Source organism: Rhinoraja longicauda, chromosome 19, assembly GCF_053455715.1.
Source record: "Rhinoraja longicauda isolate Sanriku21f chromosome 19, sRhiLon1.1, whole genome shotgun sequence".
Taxonomy (NCBI): domain Eukaryota; kingdom Metazoa; phylum Chordata; class Chondrichthyes; order Rajiformes; family Arhynchobatidae; genus Rhinoraja; species Rhinoraja longicauda.
In genome coordinates this window covers 18,568,987-18,593,578 of record NC_135971.1, presented here as the reverse complement: position 1 = coordinate 18,593,578, position 24,592 = coordinate 18,568,987, and the positions used below count along the sequence as shown (strand labels likewise).

At 45.9% G+C, this 24,592-nt stretch overlaps 1 protein-coding gene across 1 annotated transcript; it reads right to left on the bottom strand.

The window, feature by feature from the left end:
- Nucleotides 1-512: 512 nt before the first annotated feature.
- Nucleotides 513-24,530, bottom strand: LOC144602548 (zinc-binding protein A33-like). Its single transcript, XM_078415677.1, has 6 exons — nucleotides 24,490-24,530; nucleotides 23,425-23,437; nucleotides 12,219-12,452; nucleotides 10,998-11,020; nucleotides 10,782-10,900; nucleotides 513-1,222 (listed from the first exon to the last, which is right to left on the bottom strand). Exons 1-6 carry the CDS (start codon nucleotides 24,528-24,530, stop codon nucleotides 690-692), a joined length of 963 nt encoding a protein of 320 aa, XP_078271803.1. The 3' UTR covers nucleotides 513-689.
- Between the last annotated feature and the right edge of the window lie 62 nt (nucleotides 24,531-24,592).

Below are 24,592 nucleotides of genomic sequence, written 5' to 3'. Positions count from 1 at the left end.
CCCACAGGCCATCGGGACTGTTAACTTTTATAACTCCAGAGACTACATTTTGTCTTCTCTGTATTAACTTATTAACTTTATTTATATGCTGTAACTGTAATTCTTTTTTGTGCACAATCCGCACGCATTGCCACTTTCATTTCACTCCACATCGTGTGTGTGTATGTGACAAATAAACTTGACTTGACTTGTATTAGACCTGAAATGTAAAGTCTGTTTCACCTTGCAGATGCTGCCTGACCTGCTGAGTATTTGGGGCAATTCATGCTTTTATTCCACATTTTAAGCCATGCATGTGGTTTCGGACCGCAGGTGCGGTAACAGGTGACAGAAGTCACTTATTAAATCAGATTCCCGCTGTTTCTGCAATTGTCAAAGTTAATTCTCAAAGTTACAGCGGGTCTGTGGTCGCACCGCATGGCGTTGCTGCCATCTAGTGGCGGGACCAAGAAGTGACGCAGTTAACGAGTTGAAATGAACGGATCGACAGCTCTGATTCCACTTGCTGTTTATTTCTCTCTTCCCACATTTACATTCCCCCTGGTTTTATTTCCGCGCTCACTGGGGTTTTACGACGCGGAATTTGGGGATTAAACGGGAGCCGTTCAGCGCCGACCTGTTGTCCACCGGGTTTCTGCCCCACAGCCCCTGAGCCCCGCTCCTGACGCCGGTCCCGGGACCCGACCCTTTTACACACCCGGAGCGGAACCGGAGCAGATTCTCAGCCAGTGTCCATACCAAGTTTCGAAGTAAGGATAAAGTTTCTCCGTGAATTTATTCCCAGTGAAGGTGTGGATTTGGGACTTGGTGGCCGCGTCGTAAAATGAAACTGTCCCGGACTCGTAACTGAGATAAACTCCCACCCTCCCGGGGATGGGACGGGCGGGGAGACGGGATGGAGGGGAGGTGACTGCATCAAACCCGTCACCCCACTCCCACCTGATGCTCCAGACTCCAGTCTCCGGGGTCAGTGTGACCGGTCCCTTCCTCTCCACAGACTCTGCGGCGACTCCCATTCTCCAGCCCCGACTCCCCGCCACCTCCACCTCCCAGTAATGTCTCCCCGATGTGAATCCCTCCGATCCCAGCACACACGCACTGACTGTAAACCTCTTCCCGGTGTCAGGGAGACTCCTCGGGGTCCCGGTCCGTCTCACCCTCTTCCGATCCTCAGACACCTCGAGCCCCGGACCCGCTGTTTCCACATCCAGGGTGACGGAGACTGGGGGGAGAAGCAGAGAATCAGAGAGTCCCCGGGGGTCGGGGGGAGACTCGGGCAGCGCGGCCCCGGGACCGGGGGAGAGGCCGCTCGGCCTCAGGCACAGGCGGGCGGACAACTGAAACCTTGCCCGGGGTTTCACTCCGACCACAGCGGGTGGACAAAAGACATCTTCCCCGGAGTTTTTATCCAGGGATGGAGAGGGGAATTTCGTGAGGTGGGGAGGGTGGACGAGTGCAGAGAGTGAGGAGGATTGCGAGATTGCGGTGGTGATGGGGGAATGAAGCGGGTTATTCAGATTTGGAGGCAGTTTGGAGCAAGTGGAGATTGAGGTGAGCTGTAATTTGAGGTTGTTAAAGAGGAGGTAGAGGTGTGGGGTGGAATTGCCATGATCATAGTGAATGGGGGCAGATGTGAGGGGCCAGATGACCTGCCCCTGTTTCTTTGAGTGGAGGGTGAGAGAGAGGGAGGGGTGGCTTGGACTGTGGAAGGAAGCAGAGGTTGAATGATCAGGTGTTAGACAGAATGGGTGGAGACTTGTGGTTGTGGGGTCGTTGAAAGAGAGCGCATTCACGGGTGGATTTGATGGGTGTGTACAACTAACACACTGATCTCATTGTGAACCAATATATGAACTTCACTGAGGGACTTGACAATATTCCGCGTGTAAGGTTGGTCCAGAAAGCGAAGGCAGGTGGGAGCCAAGGCGAGCTGGTGAAATGGATGTACAATTGGCTTGGTGGTTGGAGGTAGAAGGTAGCGGTAGAAGGGTGATTTTTCTGCTTGGAGGTCTGTGACTGGTGGTGTGCAGCAGAGATCGGTGCTGCAACCTTTGCTGTTCATGTTATATGATCATGGCTTGGATGTGAATGTGGGAGGTGTGATTAGTAAGTTTGTGGAGGAAGCAAAAATTGTGGATAGTGGGGAATGTTGTCAAAGTCTACAGCAGGATGCAGGGTAATTATCTAAACCTTATTTGCATTCAGAGATATCAAATCACGAGAGTGCAGGTTTATATTGAGAGCAAGGAATTTTAAAGTATATCTGAGATTTAGGTTTTACTAGACCAAGTTGGGCCCAAACCTCTCCTGCATTGATGCAGCACCCTCTCCTCCCCCCTCCCTCCCACCTCCCTGGGAGATAAATTTAAACTTTAAAATGTGAATAACTTAAAAAATATAACACCCATTTCAATTAAACTCTTTCCATTCGCACCAAAGGGACGACGGTAAGTAAGGTGGGCCTAAAATTGTCGCACTATCGTGTACCTTTTTGTCTGTAGTTCAGGAACGAACAAACAAACAAACGAGAGGTTTAGTACATAGATTTACACTGAGAGTGGGTGATATCTGGAACATGCTACAGAGGATGTGGTGGAGTGAGATATCATCGCTATATAGGAGATAATTAAATAGTTGAGGTGCAGAAGAATGCCGATGGAATGTGGGCAAATCGATTAGTATAACTGGGAAAAGATGGTCATGGACACAATGGGCCGAAGGGCCAGCCTCTGTAATGTACAACCATGGCTCTCAGGTCCAAGAGCACTGAATGACTCCACAGCCACCGGTGCAGGGTCGTTCCTCAGTCTCTGCGTGCAGTAATGTCTCCTTATCTCTGTCCTACACGGTGCGGCCCACATTCTGAGAGAGTGCTCGCTCTCCAGACCCATCTGACAGGGGAACCATCCTCCCTGCATCCATCCCACTGAGCCCTGTAACGGCTCTGTGTTTCACCGAGATCTCCTCTAATACACCCAAACGCTCGAGTACACAGGCCTAGACTACCCAATCTCACACCGCACAGCAAAATCATTGTCGCAGGGACAAGGATTGTCAATCTTTGCCGCATTCAACTCTGTGTAAGGTTTATTATGCTGTAGGTATGAAAAAAACTAAAGATCACAAGAAAATAGCAGGAGGAGTAGGCTCCACTCCTCAGGCCGACTCCACCATTCAATGTGATCCTGATTGATCTAAGATGGCACCATTTCCTGTTCTCCATAACTGCTTCCAAGCCCGTCAGGGGCTCCCCGGGACAACAGGAGAAAGGGTGGCCACCCACAAAAACAAAAAAAGTAGGTTGTTTTCCGCTTTATTTGGACTAATAGCCTGTTGAAAACGGGGACCACTGGTGGCACAGGAGCGCCCAGGCGGTCCAAGGGCCTCTCCGATCCAACAGAACCTATCGTTAAATTACTTTTTTTAAAATGAGACCCGGAGGATTGCTCGAGAAGGCTGCGCAGTGGGGTAAGTGGATAATAGTCGAGTAAGATTGTGTGACGTCAATAAGACCTTGTGGATACCGCCCTAAGAGGATAGGGGACTGGTTGGCTAGGGGTCTGGATGGGCAGGATAAAACGTCCTGTGGATACCGCTCTAGTTAACTAGGGATCTGCACAGGTAAGATAAGGCGTCCTGTGGATACCACTGTGGTTAGCTAGGGGTCTGTACGGGCAGGATCAGATGATCTGTGGATACCGCCCTAAGTGAGTACGGGTCTGTACGGGCAGAACCAGAATTGGAATAATTGGATAACATAAAAAATAAAATTGCAAAATATTAAATGAATATAGTAGAACTGTAGAAGATAGAAATAGCGTAGTAGGTAGTATAGTGACCAGAGAGACGGAACGGAGTGAGAACAAGGACTGCATTTAAACTGACTGACCAAGTGCACTAACATAAGACGAGTACAATGAATACAATAACTGCAGTTGAACTACTAAGTAAGAAATTCCCCGTATCCAAAGAGGATATTAAAAAACATTCTGAAAAATGGGAAAAAAGGACGAAAAAATTGGCTACGAAATGGCCCAAGGAAGGCACGTTTGATACAAACACGTGTGATGAAATGGAAGTGTTAATTAAGAACTATAGGCCTAAGGATAAATCAGAAATCCGAGTAACGAAAAAGGAAAAAGAACTAGACATGCTTAAATTGTTTAGAACAGAAGGAGAGAGGCTGAGGAAAGCATACCAGGAAAAGAATACCACCCCAAACAAGGGTGAAAAACCCGAAAAACAGCATGAAAGTCAGGAGCTTCAGGAGAAAAAATCAACTCTGTACCCCAGCCTAAGGGACCCTGGGTATCCCCCTCCCTATTCCGGCCAGGACGGAATAAAGCAGTGCCTTTTGGTGAAAGGGATAGTGGAGATAGAGGGAGAAGTCGCAGTTTGAAACGATGAGCAAGACATAAAGGAATATAGACAGAAGGGGGCAGCGAGAAAAGGAAAGGATGAAGCAAGAAGCACGGGAACAAGAAGCAGACATCAGAAGGCTGCAGGACCTCAGGGACAGAAAGATTTATGAGACCAGTCAGGCAGCAAATGAGGGGCATGAGGGAGACAGCAACACAGAAACACAGGCGAGTAATCAGCAGGCATCAGAGAGAAGGCAAAACTGTGAGAATGAAGCACAATTAGAAAGTGATGGGGAAAGAACAAGGGAGTGTAGAAGGGAAATAGAGGCATCCATGAAGCGCTTAGAGATAGAGATGAGGGAGATGGAAAAAGATATGGAAAGAGAAAGAAAGGAAAGCCAGGGGTACGCCCAGAGAAGAATGAGGTGGGAAAGCATACAGGTAGAACCACAACAAGAGATGCCAAACGGGATACAGGAACTGAGGGGGAGAATGATGCCATTACTTCTGAAAAAGGCAGGACAAACCCAGTATATTCCTTGGGTGACCCGAGACCTAGAAGGGCTGAGAAACGCCTTGCCCAACATATATGACGGGGCAGGAAAATGGATTAGGGCCTTTGAGGAGGAAACTATGGGACGGTTATTGGCTATGGGAGATTTGAAGGCACTACTGGTGAAGGTAATGGGAACCACGAAATTAGCAGAGCTGTTTGAAATGGCTGGGGTAAAAAACGCAAATAACCCGATGATTGATGGCCAGTCATTTGACCTAGTCAGACCGAGGGTATGGCAGGCCCTCAGAGACTGTTACCCGCTCAAGGTGGACTTAAAGACATTGAGGGGAGACCCGCTGGGGGACACGGAGAACCCAGCAGCCTATTTGGAGGATCAACTGAAAAAGTGGAGACTTGAAACCGAACAACAAATAGACGGTAGTGAGTTAATGACCACTTTGTTTCGGACCTCTGTGGTGGACGCCACGCCCCCTCAGGTTAAGTTTAGACTGGAAGAGGTGGTGGGGTTGTGAACCATATCCCACTCCTAGTTCAGGGACCACCTGGTTCATGCAGTCAACAAATATCGTAAGGATAGACAAAGACTGGCGGACCAGCACGAAGAGGTGCAGAGAAAAGTGATGCAAATGCAACTAGAAGAACTGAAAAAGAAAGAACGTGAAAAAGGAAAGAAAATGCTGGCAGTAACAACAGACCCGGCTGAAACAGCAGAAATGAACAATGCACCGATGCATTGTGGGTCCTATGACAGAGCCAGGCAGAGGCCAGAGAATCCCATGCCAATAATAAATGTCTTTGGGGGAACGTTTCCTTAAATGCTCTATCAGGGACAAAATAAATCAGGAAATCAGCCCCGACAGGCCTGGGGCCCCCAAGGGGGGACGCAAGGAAGGGGACGAGGAAGGCCAGTAAGTAGATGAGCAGTTGATAAAACATGTTGGGGATGTAATCAGGTAGGGCACCTGAGGAGGGACTGCCCACACCGTCCATGGCCCGGTCCATACCAACAGGAACCCACAGGGGGTGAACAGTGTTTTAACACAGGATCGGCCCCAACGGGCCCGTCTGGAGGCCCAATTGGACTCATGAATCCCCATGCTAGATATTAGGGGTGCCCAGAGAACCCGGATGGGAAGGGACTTTACCCAATGATAACGCGAGAGGCAGAAGAGGAACCCATGGTTCAGGTAATTTTGGGAGGACGGTTAACACCTATGATGATAGACACTGGAGCCACATATACTTGTGTACAGCCGCAGTATGCCTCCCACCTTCCCATGTCAGGAAAATTTGTTAAAACTGTAGGGTTGTCGGGAAAAACACAGTTAACACGATGCACAACCCCCGTAAGTTTGAAAATGAGCAATAGAGAAATAGTATTACCGATATGTTAATAACACCTATAGGTCATTATACCTGTGCCTGGAGGACCATTTAGACACTTGGTGATCGACTATGTGGACATGCTGAAAACGGTAAGAGGGAAAAGATACATGCTGGTAGTAATAGATAGATTTAGCAGATGGGCGGAGGCGATACCGTCTAAAGATGTGGGTGCAGGAACTGTAGTCAAGTTTCCGACTGACGAGGTCATCCCACGATTCGGCATACCGACCGAAATCAGTTCCGACAATGGAGCGGCTTTTATGCAAAAAACAGTTAAGTTGGTGCTGCAAACCCTAAGAGTGAAACAAAGATTTGAGTGTGTGTACCACCCTCAGTCTCAGGGCATGGTAGAAAGGGTTAATGGAACGTTGAAAGCTAAGTTGAATAAGATTTGTGCAACCACAAAGTTAAATTGGATCGATGCCCTGCCACTGGCATTAATCAGCTGTCGCATGCAAACTAATCGAATAACTCATTTAACACCACACAAAATGCTCACTGGCAGACCCATGCCGATACCCAGATGGAGAGGTCCTTACAAGGGACCAAGCCTGGGACAATTAGAGGTGGAAGTGAAACAATACATGCAACAGTTAACTATGATACACAAGTCTATTTATACACAGGAAAAGCAAAGGGAGCCAGAGGTGGACCAGGAAGGGGGGCCTATTAAACCCGGAGATCAGGTTTATGTGCGAGCTTTTTGACGAAGGTGGAATGAGCCAAGAAGGGAACGACCGTTCACGGTAACTAAAGCCTCACTGACTGCCGTCCAGGTAGAGGGCCGGTCTACATGGTACCATCTCAATCATTGTACAAGGACTGTCCCACAGGCACAACCTGTGAATAACCTCGAGGTAAGCGGGCAAGAGAACGAAAATACAGGAGAAGAGGTAAGCGAGCGTGAGAACGAAAACGCAGGGGAAGGATCAAGCATTGACCAGATCATAAAGGAAGTCTTGGGGGACATTAGTCACTCTGACGGTTGTTGAAAATGAGGTTGTGGGCGCCTGTCCTCCTCGCGACAATATGGGTGGAGGCGACATGGGGGAGGCCACCATTGCTTCTTCCAACTCAAACCTGGAAGTCCTCGACTTCGCAGACTTGGACTTGGCAGAACCAGACTGGTCCTAACGTTGCCCTGCTAGGGTCAGGGGAGCAGGTGCGGAATCGAAGGGACATTAAGAAAAGGGATGTCTATTGAAATCGCCCTGCTTGTAATTGCTATAATATTGTGTTGTGTTTTTCCATGTATCAAATCTCTCGTCCTGCAAGCTACTGTGAAGCAGTTCCCGTTGTTCCAGGATAAGAGCGCGTCTACCCTCCAAGGGAAGCAGACCCCGCCGATAGAATACTATAACAATAATACTATAACAAAGGAAGGCGTGGCTGTGTTCTGCAGCTGCGGCTCACCGGCAGTCTCTCTGTTTTTTTTGTTGTTTTTTTGTCATTGTCGTCGTTAAATGTACGTTTTGTTTTATTTTTAACTCTGTGTATGTGGGGGGGTGGTGGGGGGGTTGGGGGAAACCTTTTTTCAAATCTCCTCCTCAACGGAGATGCGACCTTTACCGTGTCGTATCTCCGTTCGCGCTACGGCCTAACACCGTGGAGTCGGCGGCCTCCAGCTGGGATCGACCTCAAAGACTCCGGTCGCAGGGCCTGGACTTACCATCTCGGAGGCTTCGGCCGTGGGCCCTGCAGACCGCAACATCGGGAGTTCGCAGGTCCCTGGCTGGCGACGGGCTTTTGGGAGCTCCAGCCGTAGCAGCTTCGACCGCCCGAAGCGCGAGGTACGATCGACCCGCCAGCAGGCCCTTCATCGCCCTGCGTGGCTCGGCCGCAGCACTTTCCATCGCCCGGTGGGGGCTCAGGACTTTCATCGGCCTGCTCGGCTCGGCCCTGGGACTTTCCATCGCCCGGTGGGGGCTCAGGACTTTCATCGGCCTGCTCGGCTCAGCCCTGGGACTTTCCATCGCCCGGTGGGGGCTCAGGACTTTCATCGGCCTGCTCGGCTCGGCCCTGGGACTTTCCATCGCCCGGTGGGGGCTTCAAAAAGTTGGGAGCCTCGATCACCTCGTGGCACCACGGGAGAAGAATGAGGAGGAGATAAGACTTTGCCTTCCATCACAGTGAGGTTATGCCTAGAGCAATCACTGTGATGGCTGTTTGTGTAAAAAATTATATCTGTGTGTCTTGTGCTTTTTAATGTCTACTGCCGGACCCTGACGTGAGAGGACGCTGGCGTTGTTTATTCGCCGCTTTTCCGTCAGGATAGTTTGTCTGTTTGTTTCTATGTTAATTGTTTTTGTAAAGCGCTTTGAGCACGTGATAAGGCGCTATATAAAATAAATGAATTATTATTATTATTATTATAATGACGACCAAATTGCATTGGAGGAGGACTAGGGATATAGATTGTAAGGGTAGCTGGGTCTTTTTTCCTACCCCAGGCAAATGGGGGTGGGGTTTTGGCCTAGTGACCCAGGACTTTAGTATGATAGAGGAAGAACACTGACGAGCTGCACATTATATATCTCAACACCCTGAAGTGGGGGCTAATAATGATCAGGTTTATGCCGTAAGCCATGACATGTGCGACTGTTAGTTTTCTTTTTCTGTGAGACCATGTAGGTCTCAAAGGGGGATATATGGGAGCATATATTTTGTATAGTGCACGAAATTCAGACATTCAAGTGTTAACTGTGTAGCATGTGTACTCTTAGGCATTCCTCAGTTAGCCTGGCATTATTCCTCAGTTAGCAGTCCTTAGATCCCTTGTTCCATATTTGGGTCCTTAGACTTAATCCTTAGGCATTCCTACTTTGGTAACCTTTGACTTAGGGATTGCCTGTATACCATTATCTCTTTGCCTTGTCACATTTGGATGAAAGATAATGGTGGCAAGAGAAGAGAAGACATATGTCTTGGGAGGATGGATGGACTAGAATAGAAAATATGGGTGGGGGAGTGTGAAGAGATAAGAGTATTAAGATAAGGGTAAGGCAGTAAATGGGATTTAATGGTGGCACACCAGACAGGAGGACTGCAAATAAATGAATTATTATAGAGCAGGAGTGTGGGCATGAGGTAATGTAAAGAAGATAAGGGTTGGAATAATCCTATAAACATAGACTGCCCGATGTACTAAGTGAACATTCAGGGCAGTCATGCGGTTGACTTCCTGATTGTTCCAACCGTTGTTTGCAAATAAAGGCTTTTAACTTCTCGAGGAATTCTCCGTGTCGCCTGTCTTAATTTCGAAGCTAAAGAAAACCACGACAGCCTCCACAGCCTTCTGTGGCAATGAATTCCACAAATTCACCACCCTCTGATTAAAAACATTTCCCCTTATCTCAATAGACAATAGGTGCAGGAGGAGGCCATTCGGCCCTTCGAGCCAGCACCGCCATTCAATGTGATCATGGCTGATCATTCGCAATCAGTATCCCGTTCCTGGCTTCTCCCCATACCCCCTGACTCCGCTATCCTTAAGAGCTCTATCTATCTCCTTCCTAAAAGTACATCCTTTAATTCTGAGGCTATGACCTTTAGTCCTAGACTCTGTCACTAATGGAAACATCCTCTCCACATGCATTCTATCCAAGCCTTTCACTATTCTGTATTTTTCAAGGAGGTCCCCCCTCATTTGAAATTCCAGTGAGTACAGGCCTAATGCCGACAAACGTTCATCATAGGTTAATCTACTCATTCCTGGAACAGACTATTCAGACTGGGACATTTTTTCTTGGGAGCCTGTCAGAGAAACATTATCAATGTGTATAAGATGCACAGCTAAGGTGATTAGCCACAATACTTTACCCAAGGTCGGAGAGTCTAAACCTCCAGCGCATCAGTTTAAGATGAGAGTGGAAACAATAAAATGGACCTGAGGATCAGGTTTTTCAGTCAGTGGGTAGTGTAGATGTGGAACGATCTGACAGAGGAAGGGGTCGAGGCAGGTACAATTACAACAGTTCACAGAGAATTGGGTAGATACGTGGATAAGAAAGACGGAAGGATATGAGCCAGACTCAGGCAAGTGGGGCTAGCTTGGTTGGGCAACGCGGTTGGCATGGTTGAGTTGAGTCAAAGGGCCTGTTGCTGTGCTGCAAAACTCTCTGACTCTGCGATGCTTCCCAGCAGATGTGCTTGGTGGGAGATCAAATCTTCAATTTCCCTTGAGTCCAAAATACCATTAATCTTTGCATCTAAGTATTACTTAAAGATAGACACAATCGAAGGTGGACACAAAATGCTGGAGTAACTCAGAGGGACAAGCAGCATCTCTGGAGAGAAGTAATGGGTGACATTTTGGGTCGAGACCCTTCTTCAGACTGAAGAAGGGTCACGACCCGAAAAGTCACCTATTCCTTCTCCACAGAGATGCTGCCTTTCTCGCTGAGTTACTTCAGAATTTTGTGCCTGCCTTCGATTTAAACATGCGTCTGCAGTTCCTTCGTACACCTACTACTTAAAGATGTCAGGAACAAGAACAATGGAAAAGGTATAAGCTTTACCTTGCTTGAAGTCATCAGATGTTTCTTTAAATGCTGTGTTCAATGAAACAGGGCAATGAAACTTTTCAATTGGCAAGGCATCGTCTACCACCGACAGTGGTTTGGCTTCATCACGAACCCTGCGAATATTTAACAGCTGTTTATCAACTGAGCATCAGAAATGTTTTGAGTTGTTCCACAAAAACTTATAATGTTTCCATCAAGAGCATGTCCTACCTTCGCTTGCGACCAGCTTCCTCCTGAAATAAATAAAACACAAATCTCAATTGACTGAGATGTTACGTCCTCATCCCGACAGCGGGAATTTCTCCACATTTCTACAACCCTCTGATAATTCCCATTTCCCAACTCTTATCGCCGCTGCCATGCAGATAGAAAGCTGATATTGCCGTAGAGATGTAGAACGATGGGGAAAAGCACAAGGAGTGTTCATGAGAATGATGCCATAACTGAGAGGATGGAGCTCAATGCAAAGACTGGGCAGGTCGACGGATTTTATCTGGAGAAGATGTCAGGAATGATAAGATAGAATATAAGTTTAGCGGTGGATTTAAATGGGGGGGGGATGAAATATCTCTAATCGATGGGAGAGCAAAAATCAATGCTGAAATGCAACGTGATCAATAAATACTGAAAGGAATGCAGTCATGAGAACATGGACCTCACTTGCATTGGAGGGACTGAAGCCAACAGCAGAGATAATTTAAGGGCAAGCGGGATAAACACGTGAGCGCTCCTGGAATTCAAAGTATTGTTACCGGGTGTGGTGAGTAGATGGGAGGGATGTTGAGTGGAGCAGAAATCTTGACTGGATAGGATGGGCTGAATGGCCTGTCTATGATGTAGAATGGGATGTCATTCTTGGTGAACAAAGGTGGGTAAAACAAACAGAGCAAATTCTCCCAAGGTGACCACCCACTGCTGATGGGAACTGGATATCGAAGATCAATCTGCTGTGTGGGCCATGTTCTAGATTTCAATGTTAATCCACACAATGTGGTCATGGCTGATCCAGCCCAGGACTGAACGGCTCCGCTTTGTCCCATCCCCTTTGATTTCAGTTCCCCAAATTTTCAAAAGTGTATCTTCCTCTGGTATAAATATGTCTAACAGGTGAAACCTCTCAGTCTCTGGGTTGGAGAATCCCAGAGATTTACTGCCCTCTGTTCATTCGTGTTCCTTCGGATCAGGTATAGAATCAGCCGTCGTAGTTTTGAGCTCTACAGAATATAAACACCTCTCTACATTCCGGCCAGGCAGTCCTGAGATCCCATAGATAATGCGGGAGGCCAATTAGTTTGGGAACAACAAAACTGGAACTGACGAAACATTTACCCAGTTCTCAATTACTGGTAAATGCAGCATTTATTTCAGAAATGTCACCCACTATTTTGTGACTGCACTTTCACTTCGCCAGACTGTAGTGGAACCCCTCACCTTCAGAAACACCATGCTGTCCTTTTGATCCATCTGCTGCTGCAACTTAAAGATTTCCTCCTGAATGGAATTTAAATTCTCTTCAATTTCTCGAAGATTCTTCTCCATTGCATTTAGAATCTTCTTCTCTTCCTCCCGGATATCTATCAGTACACGCTGCTCTTTCTCAGTGAGAATCTCGTGCAGTTCAGCAAACTGGGATGTGATCTTGGACTGAAGGTTGTGTGACTGTTCCTGTGAAATGAAAGGTGAAGATCAATATTTCATCAATATCTCAAAGTGTGGAGTCGTGCATTTTGGTGGTAGGAATAAAGGCATAGATTATTTTCTAGATGGGGGTCAGAATCCAGAAAATGGTGGTGCAAAGGGATTTGGGACTGCTGGTGTTGGATTCCCAAAATGTTAATCTGCAAGTCGAATCGATAGTAAGGAAAGCAAACTTTGTGCCAGCATTTATTTCAAGAGGGCTTGTATACAAAAGCAGGGATGTAATGTTGAGGCTCCATAAGGCGCTGGTAAGGCCGCATTTGTAATATTGTGAACAATTTTGGGCACCATATCTGAGGAAAGATGTGCTGGCTCTGGAGATGCTCCAGAGGAGGTTTACAAGCATGATCCCAGGAAAGAGTGGGTTAACCTATGATGATCATTTGTCAGCACTGGGCCTGCACTCGCTGAAGTTTCAGAGAATGAGGGGGACCTAATTGAAACATACAGAATAGTGAAAGGTTTGGATAGAATGGATGTGGAGAGGATATTTTCACTAATGGGAGAATCCAGGACTCAAAGTCAAATTCTCAGAATTAAAGGACGCTCTTTTAGGAAGATAAAGAGAAATTTCTTTAGTCAGAGGGTGGTGAATCTGTGGAATTGTTTGCCACAGAAGGCTATGGATATTTTAAAGGCAAATATAGATAGATTCTTGATTAGTACAGGTGTCAGAGATTATGGGGAGAATGCATGAGAATGTGGTCTGGAAGGAGAGATAGGTCAGCCAAGATTGAATGGCGCTGCAGATGTCATGGGCCGAATGGCCTCGTTCTACTCCCGTTCCTTATGACTTTAATTCCCTGCTGCCTATTCCTTTTCACGTACCCATTAATTCTCATTCATCCGCCCACCACCCACATTCGCAGGGCTAATTTACATTCCCCGATTGACCACTGGGGACCTAAGATACTAGAAACATAGAAAATAGGTGCAGGAGTAGGCCATTCGGCCCTTCGAGCCTGTACCGCCATTCAATGTGATCATGGCTGATCATCCAGCTCAGTAACCTGTACCTGCCTTCTCTCCATACCCCCTGATCCCTTTAGCAAAAAGGGCCACATCTAACTCCCTCTTAAATATAGCCAATGAACTGGCCTCAACTACCCTCTGTGGCAGAGAATTCCACAGACTCACCACTCACTGTGTGAAGAAATGTTTTCTCATCTCGGTTCTAAAAGACTTCCCCCTTATCCTTAAGCTGTGACCCCTGGTTCTGGACTCCCCCAACATCGGGAACAATCTTTCCGCATCTAGCCTCTCCAACCCCTTAAATTTTTTTATATGTTTCTATAAGATCCCCCCTCAGTCTTCTAAATTCCAGCGAGTACAAGCCTAGTCTATCCAGTCTTTCTTCATATGAAAGTCCCGCCATCCCAGGGATCAATCTAGTGAACCTTCTCTGTACTCCCTCTAAGGCAAGAACGTCTTTAGTCAGATTAGGAGACCAAAACTGCACACAATACTCCAGGTGCGGTCTCACCAAGGCCCTGTACAACTGCACGCTTGCTTTCAATGACTGGTGCACCATGACACCCAGGTCACGTTGCATCTCCCCTTCTCCTAATCGTTCACCATTCAGGTAATACTCTGCTTTCCTGTTCTTGCCGCCAAAGTGGATAACCTCACATTTATCCACATTATATTGCATCTGCTATGCATTTGCCCACTCGCCTAATCTATCCAAGTCACTCTGCAGCCTCCTAGCATCCTCCTTGCAGCTAACACTGCCACCCAGCTTCGTGTCATCCGCAAACTTAGAGATGTTGCATTCAATTCCCTCGTCTAAATCATTAATATACACTGTAAATAACTGGGGTCCCAGCACTGAATCTTGCGGTACCCAACTAGTCACTGCCTGCCAATCCGAAAAGGACCCGTTTATTCCTACTCTTTGCTTCCTGTCCGCCAACCAATTTTCTATCCACCTTAACACTGAACCCTCAATGCCATGTGCTTTAAGTTTGTACACCAATCTCCGATGTGGGACAATAGACAATAGTCCATAGGTGCAGGAGTAGGCCATTCAGCCCTTCGAGCCACCACCGCCATTCAATGCGATCATGGCTGATCACTCTCAATCAGTACCCCGTTCCTGCCTTCTCCCCATACCCCCTCACGCCGCTATCCTTAAGAGCTCTATCCAGCTCTCTCTTGAAAGCATCCAACGAACTGGCCTCCACTGCCTTCTGAGGCAGAGAATTCCACACCTTCACCACTCTCTGACTGAAAAAGTTCTTCCTCATCTCCGTTCTAAATGGCCTACCCCTTATTCTTAAACTGTGGCCCCTTGTTCTGGACTCCCCCAACATCGGGAACATGTTTCCTGCCTCTAATGTGTCCAATCCCCTAATTATCTTATATGTTTCAATAAGATCCCCCCTCATCCTTCTAAATTCCAGTGTATACAAGCCTAATTGCTCCATGGACCTTTGGCTAATTGGACCTTGTCGAAGGCCTTCTGAAAGTCCAGATACAACACATCGACTGGTTCTCCCTTATCCAATCTACTAGTTACATCCTCGAAAAATTCTATAAGATTCGTCAGACATGATTTGCCTTTGGTAAATCCATGCTGACTTTGTCCGATGATTTCACCACTTTCCTAATGTGTTGCTATCACATCTTTAATAACTGACTCTAGCATTTTCCCCACTACCGATGTTAGGCTAACTGGCCTATAATTCCCCATTTTCTCTCTCCCTCCCTTTTTAAAAAGTGGGGTTACATTAGCTACCCTCCAGTCCTCAGGAACTACTCCAGAATCTAAAGAGTTTTGAAAAATTATCACTAATGCATCCACTATTTCTGAGGCTACTTCCTTAAGCACTCTGGGATGCAGCCTATCTGGCCCTGGGGATTTATCTGCCTTTAATCCATTTAATTTACCTAACACCACTTCCCGACTAACCTGGATTTCCCTCAGTTCCTCCATCTCATTAGACCCCCGGTCCCCCGCTATTTCCGGCAGACGGTTTATGTCTTCCTTAGTGAAGACAGAACCAAAGTATTTGTTCAATTGGTCTGCCATCTCCTTTAAAGAGGAGCAAGATAGACCACTCGACTCTAAAAACTGTAGTCGGTCATGGGTAAATTTCAGCGCCATTTTAGTAAGCAGATTCTGTGTGCCGGACTGGGCTGTGTTTACAACTCTCTGCGATTTCTTCGTATATAAAATGTTTGCAAACAATTATTTTTGTTCAACTTCTTGGATGGGTTGATAGTTGACATCTATAACTATTTCTTGAAGAGTTGCTGCTTCGTGATCTTTAAACTTTGGATGTTACTGATTGAATATTTGCACGAGAGATCCACTGTCTGTATCAGGCCAATTGATCATATTTAATGAACTGTTCATCTTTGCTTTCTCTGTTAATTTTAATTTCACCTCCATGAGCTGTATCTCTTTTTGTTTTATTTTAAAAAGTCATGGATGCAGAGATTAGGCATTTGCAAACAATAGAACTCTACTGTATCCACAATATAATTGAAAAGACAATTAAATTTATACTTAGAGCCAAGAAAATTTGAATTGGTGAATTGATTAGTTAAAAATCCTTGACAGCAATTAAAATGACCAATGCTGTCTGATGTGGTACAGAAGCTTGAATCCAATTCAAATAGACACAGTGGTGGAGTAAGTCACCGGGTCAGGCAGCATTTCTGGAGAAAAAGGATGGGTGATGTTTCATGTTGGGACCCTTCTTCAGACAAGGGGGGGAAGGTGAAGAGCTGGTATAAATCAGGGCCTGATCATTTCATTGGTTAGCTGACATGCGAAACAGTGCAACCCTGTATATCTTGCACACAAAATGATGTAAATCTTACCATGAATGACAGAAATAAAAAGTGTTATCCTTGTTTATGAAGTTCATTTATGAATGATGTAAAATTAAAGGGGATTGGTGCAATTTACTGCTAACCCACAAATGGGTCGTTATGAGATATTCACATTTGAAAAATCCACAAATCACAAAAAAAACAAGAAGGTGCCTATGTGATTTGACCAACTTATCGGTTGAATTTAAATATGATTTTTTTACAGGTTGTCGGGTAGAGGGTAAGTATTGTGTCAATACATGTAACTCATTTTTCACAAAAGTGAGGGTCAGCGCCTCAATTATATGTTAAATTCAAAACTAAACTATGGTGGTAATGAGAATCTATGCTATTAGCTGATATAGTCATTTAGAGGTATTATATTTTGTTGTAGTAGAGATGGTTTCTTTTGTTGTTTTAGCTAATATAAAATGAATGCTTATTTTAGTGGAAAGCAGTAAGATGGATGCTTGTGGCAGAAATGTTATCCTTGGGAACAGAACGTGTTTGTCCCTTTACGAATGATAAGGAGTGTACAGAAAAGATGGGCTATTGTCCTCTCTCTCAACTCTGTCTGACTGCGAGTGCTGTGTATTGAAACGGTAAAGCAAGGTCATGCAGCTACGAGATTGCTCGTCTATAGAGATAAAAAAGTTTCTTTCTTAGTAACAACTCCTTATTTGGGTGCGTGTGAAAGTAGGAAAAGTTTTGAATCCACTCTAGGTAAATTGATGCGTTTCTCTAAAAACATGTGACTTATATTAATGGTTTGGTTTCTGAGCATGTGACCTGTATCAATGATTTTGTCTTCTCTGTAACCATGGGAATTGTATTAGATGTGTAATTGGTCCTTGTATTAGATGTGTAATTGGTCCTTGATTTCTTTTTGTCACACCTCTCTTTTTCTGTATAAAAAGTAAACAATCGTGGAGAAGTTGTTCTTCCCCTCCCCTGAGTTGAGATCTTTTCAGACACTAGTATTGAGTCTGGAGATCCTCTTGGGGAAGAACCCCATGGTGGAATAAATCTGATGTGCTAATCCAGTATCACGTGTGATTATTCAGACTGAAGGTAAAGAACTTGATTTAATGTACATTATTCATGTCTAAAGCTAGCACTTCTGTATAAGTGTATGTATGTATGCATTACATTTTATTACACTAATGTAGAATGAAAATAATGGAAAAATATCTTGATATGTGTTCATCGTTATTTTATTAACAATATTAGGATTTCTGGAAATAAGTTTGATGACACTGATTGCGAATGTGTAATGAAATGTATGAGAGAGAACAGTGATCATGATAGGGAGAACCATGTGCTGAGAAGTGTGTGAATGACTGATTTTATATTTTTGTATATATATATATATATATATATATATACAGAGAAAAAGAGAGAGAGAGAGATTGAAAGTAAAAAGGTTGCCAAACAAATAATTAGAGGAAATCACTAGAAAGAAACTAGACATTTTATATATAAAACCCATAAAGGTCAAATCGCCTTTATGGTTTATGTACATCATGTGAAAAATAAGATGAAGAGAGAAATAGAGCATTGCTTTAAATCAAAGTTGCTTTTGATCCACGAGAAGGAACTTTGAGATCTATTTATCTCCATCTTGCCTCTCACACATAAACACACATACACAAACACACATTGATATATATACATATATATATATATATAAGTTAAATTTGTGCTGAGTGTGTGTTTGAGCAATACAAGGGAAACTGCACAAAAGAGGGGACTGGGGAGGAAGGATGGGAGGGACATGGGCAGAAACAGTAAGAAAATAAAACCAGAGAAATTTAGCAGGGGGAAAACATTTAAAAATAAAAATAACAATAAAATGTGAGTTGATAGATGAGATATTTTCTGCACTTTGATGGGATCATCACATATACTGTTCCCCCACAACACTGATTACACTGCAAAGCCGGTTTTACTTACTAAAATGGCGGACGTTCCGTTACGTACTACACTACAGTATACGCGATTTCGACGGAGTGGTTCATCTTGCTCCTCTAGTATTTTTGTTGTGGACGTGAAGGAATCCGCCGCGGTCACAGGGAGAAGGCGTGAACCACACGGGCAGCGCCCGAGGTCAGGATCGAACCCGCTCACCAGAACTAGGAGACAGCAGCACTACTTGTGTCACTGCGCTGCCCTGTTATTACACGCGTCACAGGGATCAAACCTGCACAAGATCAGGAAATCGAAACTTAAAAGCCTCACCAGAACTCCAGAAATCTTCTCTTTCTGTTGCTGCTCCATTTGCTGGATCCCTGATTTATATTTTGTGAGAGACTGGATGGAAGATTTCACCTGATCCTGGAATTGTGTTTGGGAATCAGAACATTAAATTGTTGAACAGTAAAAAATGAATTAAAATGATGTGATTAAATCGGTTTGCTTTTACCTTAAAGATTTCAACAGCTTCATCTACCGGCATGAAGCTGTGAGACTTGTGTTCCCGCGCATCTCGACAAACCAGGCAGATAAGCTTCTTGTCAGTTTCACAAAACAGCTTCAGTTCTTCCTGATGTTTCTCGCAGTGAAGTTTACTTTCCTTCTCTGGATTTTTTTCCCGATTCAGGCTCAGTGTTCGAGCTTTCTCAGCCAGTCTCGCCAAGGCCCGATTCACTCTGAGGGTGCGGTCTGTAAACTCCTCTCTACATTCCGGGCAGGAGTTTCTCCCCTCCCTGTCCCAACTCTGTGTGATACAGGAGCGGCAGAAGTTGTGCCCGCAGTCCAGTGTAACCGGATCGGTGAAGAAATCCAGGCAGATGGGACAAAGTGCCTCCTCCGTTAAACTCTCGACCTGGTCTTTCGAAGCCATTTTAACTTCCTGGTTCAAAACGCGTTCCCTTTCGCGCAGCTGCTGAACCCTTGCAGTATCGGGGCACGGCTGAGGGGAGGCGGAGCTCAGCCCCGTCAATCACAGCCCTGACCAGCAAGTGGATGTTATATGCAATAAGCTGCGGGTAAATTTCATTCCCTTAAACTAAATACATCAGTGTTTCCCATCGTGAATTGTTTATTATATTAGGCTGCACAATAATATTATTTCTACAGCAAACACTTATTTTATTTAACAGTCTCATGTGCAAACTTGAATTCAACTTAATGAGCCAATTATACTCGATTGTCACATGAACCATGGGACCGTGAAATGCTTTGCTTTTGCAGGCAATCCGGTAAAATACAGACCTCCCCCAGGCAGTACAGAGAGAGAGACGCCACGTTTCTGGGGCCGACAAAGTTGCTGGATGTTTATGGAACTGTCTATATTTCCCCGCAGCGGCGAACCAGGTCCCGCCGCACGAGGCAGCAGGCGCCCCCGCGCCGCCCCCTTCCTTCTCGGCTCCGACGAGACGATATAGGTTTTAGCACATTGGGGGCAAGTTTCGAGGAGATGTGCGTGTCATGTTTTATTACACAGGATGGTGGGTGCCTGGAACGCCCTGCTGGAGTGGGGGTAGAGACACATAAGATACAGGCATTGCGTAGTCTGATGTGGGCTGAAGAGACTGGTCTAGTTCTTTGTGGCCATCAACTAAACCGACAGGTTCATTATCGCTCCCATTCCCAGCTCCTCCCCCACAACCATTGGGTTCTTGAACCGACCTGCAGTGCCCGCGTTTGGCCCATATCCATCCAAACCTGCCCTATCCATGTATCTGTCCAACTACTTCGTAAACGTTGTGACAGTCCCTGCCCAACTACCTTCTATTGTACGATCTACATACAGAAAAAAATGTTCCCTATGTTGGGGGAGTACAGAACCAGGGGCCACAGTCAAAGAATAAAGGGGGGGGCATTTAAGACTGAGGTGAGAAGAAACTTTTTCACCCAGAGAGTTGTGAATTTGTGGATTTCTATGCCACAGAAGGCAGTGGAGGCCAATTCACTGGATGAATTTAAAAGAGAGTTAGATAGAGCTCTAGGGGCTGGTGGAATCAAGGGATCTAGGGAGAAGGCAGGCACAGGTTACTGATTGTGGATGATCATCCATGATAACAATGAATTGTGGTGCTGGCTCGAAGGGCCAAATGGCCTTCTCCTGCACCGATTTTCTGTTTCTATGTAACAGTCCGCAGGCGAGGTCAGGATCGAACCCGGGTCCCTGGCCCTGTGAGGCACCGGCTCTTCCCGCTGCTCCACAGTACCTCAGAAATATTACGTCTTCTCTTTCCAAATACCGTATACTGCCCGACCTGCTGAATGCCACCAAGGCTTTCTGGGGTTTTTTTCTTGGCAGTTTATGGGCAGACTCACATTCCAATCGACCATTGAAGTGGAAAAACTAAAATAAAAACGTAGATGCTTAAAATAATAAATGAAGACGTACAGTAAGATGCAAGAAATAGTCAGTAGGCCGGTTAGCTTATGTAGAGAAAGAGGGTTGTTTTTCAGCCTGGAGACAGAGTCCACTGTTGCTCCTTGTTTATATAAATGACTGGGTGTGCATGTAGGTTGCAGGGTTGGTCAGTTTGCAGATGAAACCAAAATGGGTGACATTGTGGAGAGTGAAGAAGGTTACCTGAGAGTAAATGGGATCCCTGTGAACTGGGTCAATGGGCTCAGGAACGGCAGGTGGGATTTATCCATGTGAAGTGGCGGCGCTGCCCTGCAGCTGCGGCTCGCCGGCAGTCTGTTTGTCTTTCTTCTTTTCTTGTCTAATTGTTAGTGTTAGATGTACGAAAAAGTCTATCGTTAGCTGTGTATATGTGGGGGGGTGGTGGAAACCTTTAAAAATCTCTTCCTCAACGGAGATGCGACCCTTTCCGGGTCGTATCTCCGTTTGCGCTGGGGAAAAAAACGCGGGGCCTACCATCGCCCGGTGCGGCTCGGCCGCTGGACTGAACAGTGCCCGGTGCGGCTCGGCCGCGGGGCCTTCCATCGCCCGGTACGCCGCGGGACGGTTCAGCGCCAGGTGCGGCTCGGCCGCGGGGCCTTCCATCGCCCGGCGCGGCTCGGCCGCGGGACCTAACATCGCCCGGCGCGGCTCGGCCGCGGGACTTTACATCGCTGGTGCGGCTCGGCTGCGGGGCATTCCATCGCCCGGCGCGGCTCGGTCGCGGGACTTAGCTGCGCACGGTACGGCCGCGGGGCCTTCCATCGCCCGGCTCGGCCGCGGGATGTTTCAGCGCCCGGTGCAGCTCGGCCGCGGGGACTTGGGCGTGGGGAAGAGAGCGGAAGTTTTGTTGCCTCCATCACAGTGAGTGGGTGTTTGGAGTCACTGTGATGGATGTTTATGTTGGGGTTATGTGTCTTGCGTTTCTTTTTTTGTGTGACTGCTGGTAACGTAATTTCGTTCGGTACCTCGGTACCGAATGACAAATAAAGGCTCTGTATTCTGTGTTCTGTATTGTATGTGAAGGTGAGACGATGTGCTTTGCTGAGACAAACCAGGGCAGGACATACACAGTAAACGGGGAGCTTTACGGAACTAAGAGACCTCGGGGTGCAGGGGCACAGTGCCATGGAAGATGGAAACTTGATGGGCAGAGTGGAAAAGAATGTGTTTGTCGCTCATGCTTTCATATGTCAGGATGTTAAATGCAGGCTTTGACACAATGCGGGTGTTAGTAAACTGGAGAGGGTGCAAGAAGATTTACAAGGATTTTATTGGGTCTGGGAGGTTTGTCAGTAGAGATTGCAGGTGGGGACATTTGTCTTTGGGGCCTATCAGGCTGACGTTTATAGACGTGTATCAGGTGCACAGATAAAGTGAATAGCCAAAATATTTTTCCAATCTAATATTAGAGGACTTCCGTTTCAGATGAGAGGGGAAATATTAATGGGCACTTGAAAAACATATTTTTTGCAGCTGTAGGTAGTTCCTGTATGGAACAAATTGCCAGAGGATGTGGTCGAGGCACGTACAATTACGATATTTAAGAGACACTTGGGCAGGTAGGTGGATAGGAAAGACTTGGAAGGATGTGGGCCAGACGCAGACAAGTGGGGCTAGCTTGGTTGGGCTACTTGGTCGGCATGCGCGAGTGCACTCAAAGGGCCTGTTTCTGAGCTGCATCGCTCTCTGACTCTGTGATGCTTCCCAGCTTAGATGAATCTGTCCGAGAACAACATTTCAATTTCCCTTCAATTCATCAATAACATCAACCTTTTGCATCTCAGTATTAAATAAAGATATCAAACACCAACAATGGAAAGGGATGAAGTTTTACCTTGCTTGATAGTATCAATTGTTTCTCTAAATACGGTGTTGAGCCAAAACGGGTTATCGAATCTTTCGATCGGCAAGGTACCACCTACAACTGACAGTGGTTTGACTTCATCACGAACCCTGTAAATATTTAATGACTGGTTGTCAATCGAGCATCAGCATGTTTTTGAGCTGGTCTACAAAATCATACAGTGTTTCAGTCCTACCTCATCTTGGGACTTTTGTCGTGGTTACCGGTGTTCGAAATGAAGCAGATGACACGGAGAATTCTTCAAGAATTTAAAAGCCTTTATTTGCAAACAACGGCTGGAACAATCAGGATGTCAACCATCTGACTGCCCACTTAGTACACCGGGCAGCCTATTTTTATTGGGTTATTCTAAACCTTATCTCCTTTGCATTACCTCATACCCACACTCCCTTTCTCCCACACTCCCTTTCTTCAGTCCTTCATTTCTTTGTAGTACCTGTTTGTCCCGCCACCATTAAATCCCATTTAGTAATATATCCTTATCTCAATGCTCACATCCCTTCATATTTCGCCTCCCTTATTTCCTGCTAGTTCATCCCTCACATCCATCCATCACCCCAAGGCCTATGTTTTTCCTTATCTCTTCTCTTGCCACCATTAAATCCTACTCATTGATGAATGTCCGCATCCCTTCGGATTCTACTACCCTTATCATCAAGGCTAAAGCAAGGGTACAAGCTAAAGCAAAGGAGTGTTATACAAAGGAGTGTTATGTTACAGAGACGTGTCAAGGGTACGGAATGTCTAGAGTGCCTTAATTAGTTACAGAGAGGCGCCTAATGCCTAAGCAGTTACAAACCTTAAACAACAATGTATAAAATAATGCCGTAACAATGTCTAATGTATAAAATAATAGAAAATAATATCATGCATAAAATAATATTCTCCCATACGACCAGCTTCCTCCTGCAAGACATAAAACACAAATCACAATTAACTGAGATGGACTTCCCTCATCTCGACAGTGGGAATTTCACACAAACTGCCACAAGCCTCTGAAAATTCCCCTTTCCAAACTCTGAGAAGTTCACAGCAACTCTTTCCCAAGGAGTTTGCAGGCAGTGCTGAGCTCCCACACATTATGAGGGATGCCATTTAGATTTTTTTTTAGATTTAGATTTAGAGATACAGCGCGGAAACAGGCCCTTCGGCCCACCGGGTCCGCGCCGCCCAGCGATCCCCGCACATTAACACTATCCTACACACACTAGGAACAGTGGGTTTTTTACATTTGCCCAGCCAATTAACCTACATACCAGTACGTCTTTGGAGTGTGGGAGGAAACCGAAGATCTCGGAGAAACCCCACGCAGGTCACGGGGAGAACGTACAAACCCCGTACAGACGGCGCCCGTAGTCAGGATCGAACCTGAGTCTCCGGCGCTGCATTCGCTGTAAGGCGGCAACTCTACCGCTGCGCCACCGTGCCGTCCCAAAAATATTTAGTTTTGGAACAGCTGCACATTGCTGGGACACAGGGAACATTGACCCAGCTCTGAACCACGGATAAATGTGGCATTTATTTCACAAATGCCACCCACCATTGTGTGACCAGGCACTTTCACCTCGCCAAAACTGTAGTGTAACCCCTCACCTTCAAAAATGTCACATTGTCTTTCCGATCCAGCTGTTCCTGTAAGCATTTGATTTCGGTCTCAATGGAATTTAAATTCTCTTGAATCTCTTGAAGATTTTTCTTCATTCTATTCACAAACTTCTTCTCTTCCACCCGGAGATCTGCCAGTACGTGCTGCTCTTTCTCAGTGAGAATCTGGTGTAGTTCAGCAAACTGGGATGTGATCTGTGACTGAAGGTTGTGTGACTGTTTCTGTGAAATGAAAGGTGAAGATCAATATGTCACAGTATTGTGTTTCCTCACTATATGGAAAATATTATTTGGCCAATCAATATCTGGGCATAGAACGCAGGAATAGGCCATTCCACCCACCATATCCATACTGGCCACTGTATGGATCCTCACCAATCCCATTTTCTTCCATTTTATCGATAGCTTTGATTATCTTGAGAATTCAAGAGCTTGTCTAAATGCTTCTGAGATGTC